The sequence below is a fragment of the Rhinolophus hipposideros genome (genome assembly GCF_964194185.1).
Source record: "Rhinolophus hipposideros genome assembly, chromosome: 3".
NCBI classification, from domain to species: Eukaryota; Metazoa; Chordata; class Mammalia; order Chiroptera; family Rhinolophidae; genus Rhinolophus; species Rhinolophus hipposideros.
In genome coordinates this window covers 23,730,460-23,743,044 of record NC_138049.1, presented here as the reverse complement: position 1 = coordinate 23,743,044, position 12,585 = coordinate 23,730,460, and the positions used below count along the sequence as shown (strand labels likewise).

General features: G+C 43.9%; 1 protein-coding gene across 7 annotated transcripts in view; it reads right to left on the bottom strand.

Annotated features, from left to right (window-relative positions):
- The window catches only part of REPS1 (RALBP1 associated Eps domain containing 1), a 79,778-nt gene extending 72,127 nt beyond the window's left edge, over nt 1-7,651 (bottom strand). For 5 of the 7 annotated variants that reach the window (XM_081045327.1, XM_081045326.1, XM_081045330.1 and 2 more), the window contains exon 1: nt 7,250-7,530. In XM_081045327.1, the coding sequence (XP_080901453.1) occupies nt 7,250-7,402 (153 nt within the window). In that variant the 5' untranslated portion in view covers nt 7,403-7,530. Of the gene's footprint in view, nt 1-7,249 lie in introns of all 7 variants that reach the window. The other 2 variants (XM_081045329.1, XM_081045325.1) reach the window with 2 other exon arrangements.
- Nucleotides 7,652-12,585: the final 4,934 nt, after the last annotated feature.

The following is a 12,585-nucleotide window of genomic DNA, read 5'->3' as shown; positions in this document are numbered from 1 at the left end:
ATTCAGATTGTTACTCACTACTAAACTGTTAATCTTGCCTCAGTTTGTAGAAAAACTAGAAGCCATTAGGCTAGAACAACCCCACCAAATCTAATACCTACTTGCCTCTTTATTTATGTTCTTCCTTTTTCCCTCCTTTTAAAATTAAGGATGGCCCCATTTTCTATCAATGAATTGCTCCTCTGTACAGTGAGGATCCTGACCTTGTTTTCTGGAGGACTTGTCTCCTCTTCTGTCTTCCCTCCCTTTTTAATCCTTCCCAAAATCATGCGGCAGTATTTCTTATACTCAAAAAACAAAGACTTCTTTATATCCTCGTACACCTCTAGCTTCTAACCCATATCTGTTTCCTTTCACAGGCAAACTTCTTTAAAAAGCCAGCTATATACCCTCTTTTTAGTTCACGTATCCCTCAAGTCACTTACATCTGGCTTCCATCTTTACCAGTCCATGAAACTGGCTCATCAAATTTACTGATGACCTCTAGGTTGCCAAATCCAATGGCCATATTTCTGTCCACATCTTTTCAACCTCTCAGCCAAACTCAATACAGCTAACTAGCCTTTTCTAGAAATAGTTGCATTACTAAGCATCCGTATCATGATCCAATATACGTTCCAATCTCCCTATAACCACTCTGGCTGTCTTTCCTTAGCCTCCTTCCCAGAGTATTCCAACTTATACAATTTAGAAATGTGCAGCATTCCTCAGGGTTCTGTTTCTAGCCAACCCTTCCTTACTCTCCATAGTCTTTACCTCAGAGATTTTATCTATTTTCATGACTTGAAATATCACTAACACACTGACAATCTTCATAATTGACATCTCCAAGCCAAATATCTCTGAGTTCCTCAAGACTCATGGATCCTCTGATAGAGGTCTACTTGACAATCTCACAGGCTTCTGAGAATGTAAGACTGACAAAAGGAAATTCCTGAATTCACCATTTCCCCTCTACCTAAACAAAAACAAAAAAACTTAAAAAACCCATTCCTCTCCCAGCCACCCAATAATGGCAACTTCCAGCAACATCCCTGAGTTCCTCCCTCTCCGTGATGTTCCACATCCAATCCATTACCATGTCCTATTCCTACCACCTAAAAATATCTCAAATATGTCCACTGCTTTCCATTACCACTGCCACCTCACTAACGTAAGCCATTGTCTCCTACCTGAACTACTACATATCCACCGGCCAATCTGTTTCTGCTTGCCCCGGTATTCTCTTCTCTATATGGCAAGACAATCTTTAAAAAATATAATTCAGATGATGCTGAACAAAAACTTGTAGTACTTTAAAGTCCAAACTCCTTATCATTGTGTACAAGGCCCTGCAATGCGTGGTCCTTGTCATTCCCCCGTTGCTCAGAAGGCCCCAGCCTTTTATTTTCTCCAACACATTAATCTCTTCACAGCGTTAGTCCCTTCGCTGCTGTTCCCTCTGTGAAACATCTCATTCTCTCTCCCTTACCCTCTGCCCATGTCGCCTCAAACAGGCCTGCCCTTACACCTAAGTAGGTCCCCCCATAAGTCTCCCATGATTCTCTAGTAACTGCACACAGTTTTTTTCCTTTTTTACATTAGCACAAGTTATAATCCAGGAAGGCAAGGAAAATTTCTGATTTTTCACCACTGCATACACACCCCAAGTATAAATAGTAACCATGAAGAAGTATTTATTGAAAATATACAAAACTTACTTAAAGATAGACATATGTTTATTCAGCATTTCACAGGTTTTCCTGCTCTTCCTTAAAACTTTCTTAACATAGAGGTCAGTGGGATGAGCTCGATGAGGTTGGGGGAAGGCCGGCGACCTCAAATTATACACAAAATTGTGTGTAACTATGTCTTCTAAGCAGATGTCCAGTATGTTTGCCAGACTCTCAAAGGAATCCACAACCCAAGAGGTTAGGAGGAGATACACAATCTAATAAATTCTGGATTCATCATTTAGCAAGATAGACTGAAATTCAACATGTAGTTAATTCTTGAAACAAAATGAAGAGATGTAGAATTTTTTTAAAAAGTCTAAGTCCTATAATTCATCAAATCCTAATGAAATGTGATATGTGGAATGAACTTAAATATTTCTGAGCCAGACTTCTTACCATGTTTCACCAAAAATAAGACCTAGCCGTACAATCAGCTCTAATGTGTCTTTTGGAGCTATAATTAATATAAGACCGGGTCTTATATAATATAAATATAACATAATATAATACCAGGTCTTACATTAATTTTTGCTCCAAAAGACGTATTAGAGCTGACTAGCCATCTAGGTCTTATTTTCAGGAAAATATGGTATGACACTACAGAAAGTCATTAAGTGTGACTTCTTTCACAAACGGTATGTTTTTCAACTGTGTATAGGAAAATGTCTAATTAAGGCAAGAGCACTTTCAGTTTCTTAGAATTATTTTAGTGACTCAGAAAATACAAATGAAAAAAAATCACTCCAGAATAACAAACCTGACATTTATTTGTATTAAGTTTTAACTTTCAATGCATAAATGAGACTCTGCTTCCCTATTTTAATGCTATTACTAATGAATACTTCTTATAATTGAACAAATTTTGAGAAAGACACAATGGTTTATATTTCACTGTTGTCACTCCTCCATCATTAATGTGTTCTTCAAAGATATCAGGAGACAGAATATCAACTCAAATAATCTAAAAGATTTTTTCTAGCCTCATTATAATCTTTAATAAACGAACAGTACTAGAACCTTTATCAAGCTATTATGCATTCAAAGTCTGTATGAAGTTTTAAAACATTTCCCAAAATAGAGGTGTTAAGTAAAAGCTAAGAAAAAATACTTATTAGTGTGGTAAATAGCATACGTTCCCTAATCTTAAAAAATAAAATAAATTACTTCTGGAAAAAATTATTTTTAAACCACTGAATATTTCCTTACTCAACAGACAGCAAAATTCTTCACAATTTAATCCTATGAACCAGAATTTTCTCTCCCTACTCCTATTTTCTGGTGTGGAGCACAATTCTATAAAGCTTTAGCTATTCACTTTGTCTATTGACATACTGTCTCCAAAAACAAACCCTCAAACTCAAAACAGGTTTTAGTATGCTATTCCAAAACAAATGCAATGAACATAACTTAAAATGTTTGACAGTTGTAGTAACGTAAAATTATGTGTTTATGTGCCCATGATACCAACTACAAGAATCTACCTATTTCTCTTAAGTGGCTGTGTTGCAAGACATCATCATACATAAAACGATTTACTATGTGAGGGAGAAAATTCATATATAACTCTAAACCAAGTAATTTAAAATATCTACTCTTCATAAGTATAGGCAAAACAATCACATGAACTGTGAATCTAAGAAAGAGCTGACGGAGAAGGAAGAAAAAAAGAAATAAAACAAAAGAACAATAAAAAGAAAAAAGAAAAAAGAGCTGAGAGAGGTGACAAGGAAAAACGGTAAGGGACTCATCACTAACAAGTTAATTTCTCTGCCTATCAACTTCCTAGTTCATAATAATAATATCCATTTCACAGAGTTGTTGCAAGTATCAAATTCTTGCATGAAAATGATTTGCCCAGTGAAAGGAACACAACAGGCACTCAATAAATGCCAGCCAATTCCTTCTGCCTTCCGTTCTGAGCATCCTTTGTTCTCTATACTCATTCCCTGCGACGACTAAGCCTTCTCCCGACTTTTATTAACAAATGCTGAGTACTACCACATCAATCAAAGCTCCGATGTGTATAAGCATGCCCACTATATGAGAAGCTGTCAGTCCCGCCCCCAAGACACTTGGGTGAGGAAGGCAGAGGAAGAGACCCCAAACACCTGATCTTCACTGTAAGAACAAGTACTCAGGGTGGACTAATCTCCATCTGTTTCCAACTATCTCGTGGAGATTTGCATTGCTGTCCCAAAATGCCTGAAATCAAACTTATCATTATCTCTTTAAATACAAGGCCCTTTCCCAGCCCCTTTTCTAATTGTAAGTGGGGTCCCAGAGAGAATGATCCTCGCCCTATTCTTCTCTCACCTAAATACCACCAGGTAACGGAGGTCCATCAAGTCTACCTTCATAATCTCTATCTCTAGCCTCATTTTCTCACGTGCTGCCACATTTTCCGTCTCGCTGCCACCATAGATTCCAGGTTAGGATTTCTCAATCTCAGCACCATTGATATTTTGGGCCAGATAATTCTTTGCTGTGGCGGTTGTCCTGTGCGTTGCAGGATGTTTCACAGCATCTCTCGCCTTTATCCACCAGAGCCAGAACAGCTTCGTTTCCCCAGTTATGACAACCAAAATTGTCTTCAGACAGTGCCAAATGCCCTGTGGAGGACAAAATAATCACCCTCTCCATTCCCCCCCGCCCCTGAACTCATGGCTCAGTTCCTCACCATTTCATATATGCACTTAGAGAATCCCCAAATTCGTCTCGTTTCTTCCCTCTTAACTCCTGCTCTATTGATCTCCTAAAGGCTTTCTAAAGCACTGCTTTTATGAGTCATTTCTCTCATATCTACAACTCTCTGTTACCTTCACAATTAGTTCAGAGCTCTCCACCCAGCCTTGATAATCTAGCCTCAATTAAACATTATCCCACAAATAACAAAGACCTGTTCATCCAGCCCCTCCTTTTCAATTCTACTGCCGGTCACCCTGTTTTGGATGCCCATTAGCTAGCACCCATTCCAGACCATTACATGAGCCTCCTTCCCCAGCCTCTACTCTCTTCCTCCTTCAAGTCAAAAACTATCAATGAGTCTCCAGTTCCCTACTGAAATATGCAATCTTCCACCTGTTCTTCAGAGTCTTCCCTAATATGGTCTCTTTCTAACTCTATGTTCTATTATAGCGAAAACATACTCGACCTTCGGCAAAACTTGACTATCTGCTAGTTCTTGAAAAGGCTCCCACACTTTCCACCTTTGGTCTTGTTTTTCTCTGCCTGAAAGTTCTCGTCATCCCACTGCCCTCCCTCCACACTAAGTTAAAGACCATCTGAATTAAGGTAAGAATTCTTTTCCGATCATGCTCCGCCTTTGCAGTTCTCCTATAGCATTCACATTCTGCTTTGGCACACACAGGTATTCCTGTAGTTTACAAGGTCCCTGAGAACCTCTTACTCCTTCTGATGCCCTGCAATACTTAGCCCAGTGCTAGATAGATAATTCAGCATTACATGTGAGTTTCCCTAAATGTTTCCCACTTACGAAGCATCGGAAGGCTGTGTTTTCAGACAATCGCAAACTCCTTTAAAGCAAATTAAGGCCCCATTCCCCTTCTGTCTCACATTTTATAGGCCAATTTTGAAGTAAACTGTCTTCAAGATACCCAAAATGCTATTTAGTATATATTACGTAAGAGTTCTGCTTCAGGGAGTTCCCACAGCTTTCAACTTGTAACTGAATCCTGAACATTTATGTTATTTAAGCTCTCTCTTTATACAAAAAGGCAATAGAAATTTATTTTTGAATGTTAATAAAAGTAAGCAAAACATGAAAATAACTTGGAAAGGATTAAACATATTTCAAAAAAAGGTTAATTAATGCTAATTTGTCCATCCTAAATAATACATTTAAAGTCCTAAAGTCTTCGTGCATCATTAAAAAATGAAAGTCAGTTTATTTTCTCCACCTGAAAGACATAAACCAAAATAGAACATGTCCTAAATGACTTGAAGGTGTATTTTGTTATTTCTATAAAAAGAGCGTGTTCTGACCAGACCAAAGTCATGTGAGGCGAGTACAGTACCCCACAGGGCCACCACGTTTCTTTAGCAGGGTCAGAAAACTACAGGCCCTGTTTTGTATGCCCCTGAACTAAGAATGGTTTTTACATTTTTAAAGGGTTGTAAAAACAAAGAATATGTAACAAGACTGAATGTGGACGGCAACGACTAAAAACATCACTGTTCAGCAGCATGAATTTGAGACTCCGAGTTGTAGGTATGTAAGACATCCAACTCCCCGCTCGAGATTGTGAAAACGCAATATAAAACATACAAGATTATGCAAAAAGACGGAACTCACTGAACTTGGTCGTAGTTACTGCACAGGTAAGTTCTAAAACAGAGGCCTGTGTGGACATTTTTACACTTCACAGATTTTTTGTTAGAGAGAACTTGACTCTCATTCCATAGAAGAGCACACAGGCTTGAAGAGTGAAAGTGGCTGGCCCAAAGTCAGTGCTAGTTAACCACAGACTGGGGTCAGAGACCCGGGCCTCAAAACTCCTGATGCAGTGCTCTCTGCAGTCCGGCTCGTCATCATCATGCATCTGGCTTTAAGTTGTGGAGGTTTGCACAACCAGGTTCGATCATCATCAAGAGGAAAGCTTAAAACCTGTTTGGGTACGCACTTAAGACAGACTATGCATCATTAAACAGAATAACATTAATGCCCATAACATAACGTTAGATAAAGAAATTCTAGGAAACCTTCTAGTTTAAAACCAGATGTGATCAAGTTTAAAACTTACTGAGCTTGCTCCTCTAGTGCTACAGATTGAGGCAAACGTGCACATCTGATTTCCAGCTGCCCAATACTTATCTCCCATCCGCGTTTCACTAAATGTTATCAAAACTGTACAGTGTGCATCGGCCACACGTTCTAGAGTCAATTACAAGTTCTTTTCAGATATTGCGAATTACTAGCTAGAAGTTCAAATTTTTTAATCTCCCTAAGAATGTAGCTTCTTTACAAAAAAAAAACAAAAAACTACGTCTTCATCACCTAAACCTACCGAACCCAATTAATCGCGTCTCTGGGTTAATTCAAGAATTAAAAAAAACATTTTGCCTCCACTGACAACTTGACTACCCTGCAGGACCCGAAGCGCTATGTATCTAACAGGACGAGCGACCGAAGCCATGTTAACAATCCGAGATTCCGAAGTTGCTCTTCCACTGTTGAAAAACAGATTCCGAGGGGGAGCGGAGAGACCCAGGACGCGGTCTCTGCAGCGACAAGCAGCAGACCTCCGCCCCCACCGTATCGATGCACGACTTTTGTCCCCGAAGAGCGACCCCCTCCCCCTCGGCCGCGGCGCCAGCACCGGCCGCCCGGGCACCTGCGGGCCCCGCCGCGCGCGGTGGCGCCGGGGCAACCCTGCCCACCGCCGGCGCTTCGGGGAGCGGCGCCCACTCCCACCGTCCGGCCGGAGGCGGGCGGCTGGAGGCCCGAGCGACCGGGAAAAGACCTCGGGCGGCGGCAGAGCCCCGGACGCAGCGGGAGGCCGGGGCGGCGGCGTTACCTGCAGGACCACGTCGTGGGGCAGCTGCGCGGCCCGGAACAGCTCCAGAACCCGCCCGTTGGCCGCCACCTTCTTGGTGCTCTCGATGTCGCAGTAGGAGAAGAGATCCGAGTAGTATTTCTGCTCCGCGTCGCTCAGCGTTAAGCCTTCCATCTTCGCCTCCGGCTCACGGCCGCCTCGCCCCGCATGCAACACCCGCGGCCCGGCCCCACGGGACAGCGGGGGCTGCACGCGGCCCGGCTTTCTTCTCGCCCCCCGGAGCGGCCGCGAGCCCCGGCCCCGGCCTCACGCGCGCGGGGAGCTTCGGAGCAACAGGGCCCGGAGGTCGCGGGGAGGGGGCCGGGCCGGGCTCGGCGCGCCGCCGCCGGCGAGGCCCCGCGCAGTCCCAGGCTCGGCGGCCGCGGGGAGGGCGCGGGGAAGGAGGCGGGGGCCGCGGCGGCGCGAGGCGCGGGTGGACGCGGCCACCGCCCCCGCCGCGGGTTCGAGTCTTCCCGGCTCCCCGCCGCTTCCCCCCTGGACGTTCCGCCTCAGCTTCCCCTTCCGTTCACGCCACCGGAGCGGCAGCACTTCCCGGAAAGTTGTGGGGCTTCGAGCCTAAAGTTTCGGGGGCTCTGGGCTGAGCGCGGCCGCCGCTCCGCCTCCCTCCGCCGCCATTTACTGCGCCCCGGCCCGGCCCCCGACGCTCCCGCAGCAATACTGACAGCGGCGGCCGCGCTCCAGACCCGGATGTGAGGCCGGGAGGAGAGAGCGCGAGAGGGAGAGAGAAACACCCACCGGGCTGGCTCGGCCGCTCCCGGGAGAGCGGGGGCCGCAGCGCCCCCTCGTGGTCGGAGCCCCGCGCGGCTGGCTGACCGGCCCGCAGCGCGGGGCTGCCAGACCTGGGACCCCCCCGAAGCCTGGACCCGGGCGAACCGCGTACAGCTCGTTCAGACCCAGAGAACTTAGGGATACAGGTTGCAGGGCACATGCTTTCGAAGCTTCTGGCACGAAGCGTTGAATAAACACTGGATTGAAAGGGAACCTTGGGCGGGTTATTAATTGTATCCCTCCGTACCTCGCTGATGTCAGATGTTGCTGAGAATACAGTCAGTATTTCTATGGGCTCGGAAGGGCTTTGAATACCCAGTCACTTTGGGAACGCATAGAGACACGAACACTGAAACTGCACTCCCACTCTGGTTCCGAGCCATGTTTACCGGAGAAACAACATTTGCTGAATAGACGGAAAAACGGGCAAGTTTTCTTCTTTGCACAAGGTCGTTCTGGTCACCAGGGACTTCGTGCGATAAGTTTGTACCACGCACTCCACAGACCCGTGTAGACCCTCGGCCACCCCAGGCTCCTGCCGCCTGATTCTTGGCGCTGCACCGTCCTAAGGAGAGAGGGTATTCTTAACAATAGCTCCAGTGCAATATCTTGGGTTTCTGTGAAACAAATACGAAGTGTTTCAAAAAACAGCAGCGAAGGCAGAATTCTACAGACTGTTCGGTTGTGTTTTTATTTTGTCCTCTAAGGGTTGCGCCCCACAATGCTGATCCTACAAATGACCCATGGGAGCAAATTATTACAGGTTCGCAACGCCTTCACGTGGAATTACAAAATTCAAAAAACCCTGACAACCCGAAGCTTGTTTGTAACACCTTGGCAGCAAACCCAGACCTGCCTGCCTCTCCTTTGGAAGCAAAACCTTAGCTCACTTGAGGCTATTGATTTATAGTCTTTACATAGGCCACTTAGTGTCGATGTGTATTCGTGTTACTCTAGACCGTGACAGGATGGACAATATGCACAGTCATTGTGCACAATTCTAGATATTGGATTGCTTTTCCATTTTTCAAAGAAGATGAGGGACTGTGGAGGTCTAAACATTTTCTAACTTGAAGAGTAGCATTTTATATAGATACAAAGGCAACATGCCATTAAGCTCCAATTTCCCTCTCTCTGCAACGTTCAATTTGCCAGAAGACACCTCACATACCCTTAACAGGGAGCTTGAGGTTTGTGATCAGAGCCCCACCAACGGTCTGTCTTCCGATGGTGTCCACGGGCGGAACACAGTGGGGGTCGGAATCGGCCCACAGCTGCCTTCAGCATCGTTTTCTCCACCCCTTTCCTACGCTTGTCCTCTCACACCGCTCAGGTCCCGGTTCATAAATCACTCCCCAGAGACACCTTCCCGCAACTCCTGATCTAACATAGTCCCATCATCGCGCGTGATTCCCTTCTCCGAATTATTTTTCTTTATAACACTCTACTACCTGACAGTAAACTATATGTCTCTGTGTTTGTACCTAATAATTATTCGGTACTTGCTGTATTTAAGGCACGATTCTAAAACTTCACACTAATTACCACTTTAATTACAACGACCCTACTCAGTAGGCATTATTAGTATTTTTATTTGACAGGAAACTGAGGCACAATGGGTTAAGTAACTTATCAGTCACATTGTTATTAAGTGTCTGGATCTGCCATTCAAAATCCAGTCTCAACTCCAAAGTTGCTATTCTATAGTGCCTTTCTTACTTGTTTATTAAGTCCCTCCCCCCAACATCCTGCATTTACCAGAAAATATGTGTTCATTGCCATAGCTCCAAGGCCTAGTATGGGGCATACACTGCTCATCAAGAATTATTTGTTGAATGAATAAATGAACAAACGACGTGACGAGCCAGTCGATACCGGAATCTCCTAGTTTGGCTCCCTTAATTCAAGCAACCTCCAGCTCTACTCCTCTGTAGTGACCTAAAATAATTACAGGATTGCTTCACTTTCAAGTTCTGGGATTCTGAGTCCATAATGAGCTATCCTTTTATTCTTGCCTCCCATTCCTCAAATAAGCCTGCTCATTATAACCTTCAGTTTCTCCTCTCTCAACGCCTATTCCATGTATTCGAAAACACGCTTTGAGTCTCTTGTGCCAGCGTAAAGCAAACTGTATGACCTTCTCCTCAGAGATCACCCACTCACTCTAGGGACCTTATTGTCAGCCATGCCAAGAATTGCTCTGCAGCACCCTGGATTTCCTCACGCACTGTCCTTCCCCGACTCTTTGCCCAGTGCTAACACTGTATTGGCCAAAACCTGAGTGTGACAGGATGTCGATGGGGACTGTTCCTGTGGTCCTGTTTCTCTGTGAGGCTTTCCTAATGGAATAGGACATGCAGCAGCAGTTCTCTTGTTGACGACCAAGACCAAGAGGAGAACAAAAACTCAAAATGCCACAAGTTCTAAAGAAAATGAAGTCAGACCCCTTCCCCTAAGGGCTTACTGAGAAGCAACCATATCTGCCCTCTAGCCAGTGGGAAGACCCACTCCCCAGAACTGGGGAGGAGTCCTGCACGGCAGTGCTTGTGAGGAGCACAGTGTCTCTGTGTGAGAGACCCCCCAAACAAACGCATAGTCCCATAGAAGAGGGAGCTCAGAAAACCAGGGAGGCCTACATGAAGGGGAGAACTTCTCGGCCCCCAGCTGGATACTAGGTGGGCTTGGTGCTGGAGGGTTTGACAGTTTCACAAACGAAAGAGATTTTTCTCTGGATCTGTCACTTAAATTTGCATTTCCAGGTATGAAGGGAAAGAAACGATTGAACACATGGGCTCTTTGAAGTCAAGACTATTTTCTTTCCTTTACATTTCTAGACATATCAATTTTAAAAAGTGACATCTTAAAAAGCTATTTTAGAACAGATGGTCTATAGTATATGGCTACACATTTAAAGATGTTGATTGTCAGGTAAGATCAAATAGTTGGTTACTGCCATCAAATAACAACTGTTTTTTAATTGGAAATCTCTAAGTTTTCAAAATAAATTACGTACATGTATTGTTTCTGGTATACAGTTCTATGAGTTTTGACAAATGCGTACAGTTACGTAACCACCACCAAAATCAAGATGCAGGACCATTCTGTGAACCCCCCAAATTCCTTCATGCTGCCCCTTTGTACTAACTCTGCCTTCTACTCTCAGCCCCTGGCAACCTTTGATTTGTTTTCTTTCTATACTTTTGCCTTTTCCAGAATGTCATGTAAATGTAATCATGTGGTATGTAGCCTTTAGAATCTGAATTTTTTTCACATATATAATGCATCTGAGATTCCTGCATGTTCTTGCTTTTACAGTGAATCACTTTTTATCAATAAATAATATAATAGTATATGGATGATGAGAGTTTTTTCATCCATTCACTAGTTGAAGGACATTTGGGTTGTTTCCAATTTGAGATGATTATTAATAAAGACACTATAAGCACATGTACAGGTTTTTGTTTGAACTTAAGTCTTCATTTGGTATGTGTGGGGGCGGGATAAATATCTAGGAGTGAGATTGTTGGGTCATATGGTAGGTATATGTTGAAACTGCCAAACTGTTTTGTGAAATGGCTGTACCATTTTGTGTTCCCACCAGCAATGTATAGCATTTTAGTTTCTCTACATCCTCACAAACCATTCTGAGGCCATTGTCATGGGTGTGTAGTGTTATCTCCTTGTGATTAATTTGTATTTCCCCAATGACAAATGATAGGGAGCATCTTTTCATACATATTTGCCATCTGAATATCTTCTTTGGTGAATTGTCTATTCAAAACTTTTCCCATTTTTTATTGGGTTGTTTATTTTCTTTCTGTTGAGTTTCAAAAATTCTTTATGCATTTTGTGATACAAGCCCTTGTCAGAAACATGATTTGCAGGTATTTTCCCCAGACTGTGGCTTTCCGTTTTATTCACTTAGCAGTGTCTTTTGCAGAACAGAATTGTTAAAATTTGGATTAAGTCCAACTCAGAGGTGGCCCTAGAAGACATTTGCGAGAGGAAATCCATTGGAAAGAGCTTCAGTTAGATTACCTGGTCATTCACTACTTGTAAGAGAGATGGTCCAAGATAGGAATAGACATTGAACCCATGGAGAATGACAAATGGTTGGGTTGGTAGTGTGGGAGCTTGGTAGATCAAGGAGGAGGAGTTCTGGAGGAAAGCACGTGATTGAACCTATGGGATGAGGTATGAAGTGTGAATATCTTTACACTGAGTGTTCACATCTACCAGAAAACATCCACTATGGAGGAAACACAAGACAACCAAGTAGACAAAATGACCTGGCTGGTTGATGCTAGGCAGCCTCTGCGATCAGCCGCCCTAGGGTTGGCACATTGACTCTGGAATTGAATAGCTATCGTGGCAGCAATGGAAGGTATGCATGTGCCCCACATTATGAATTTCCATGTACTAAGGCCAAATGTCCAACCTTACAGCAACCAGTGAGTTCAGCTCCGCTCAGCTTGGTGTTGGTTCAACACCAAAGTGAGATTCTGATGCAGCATCATCCCTCAAGGAGA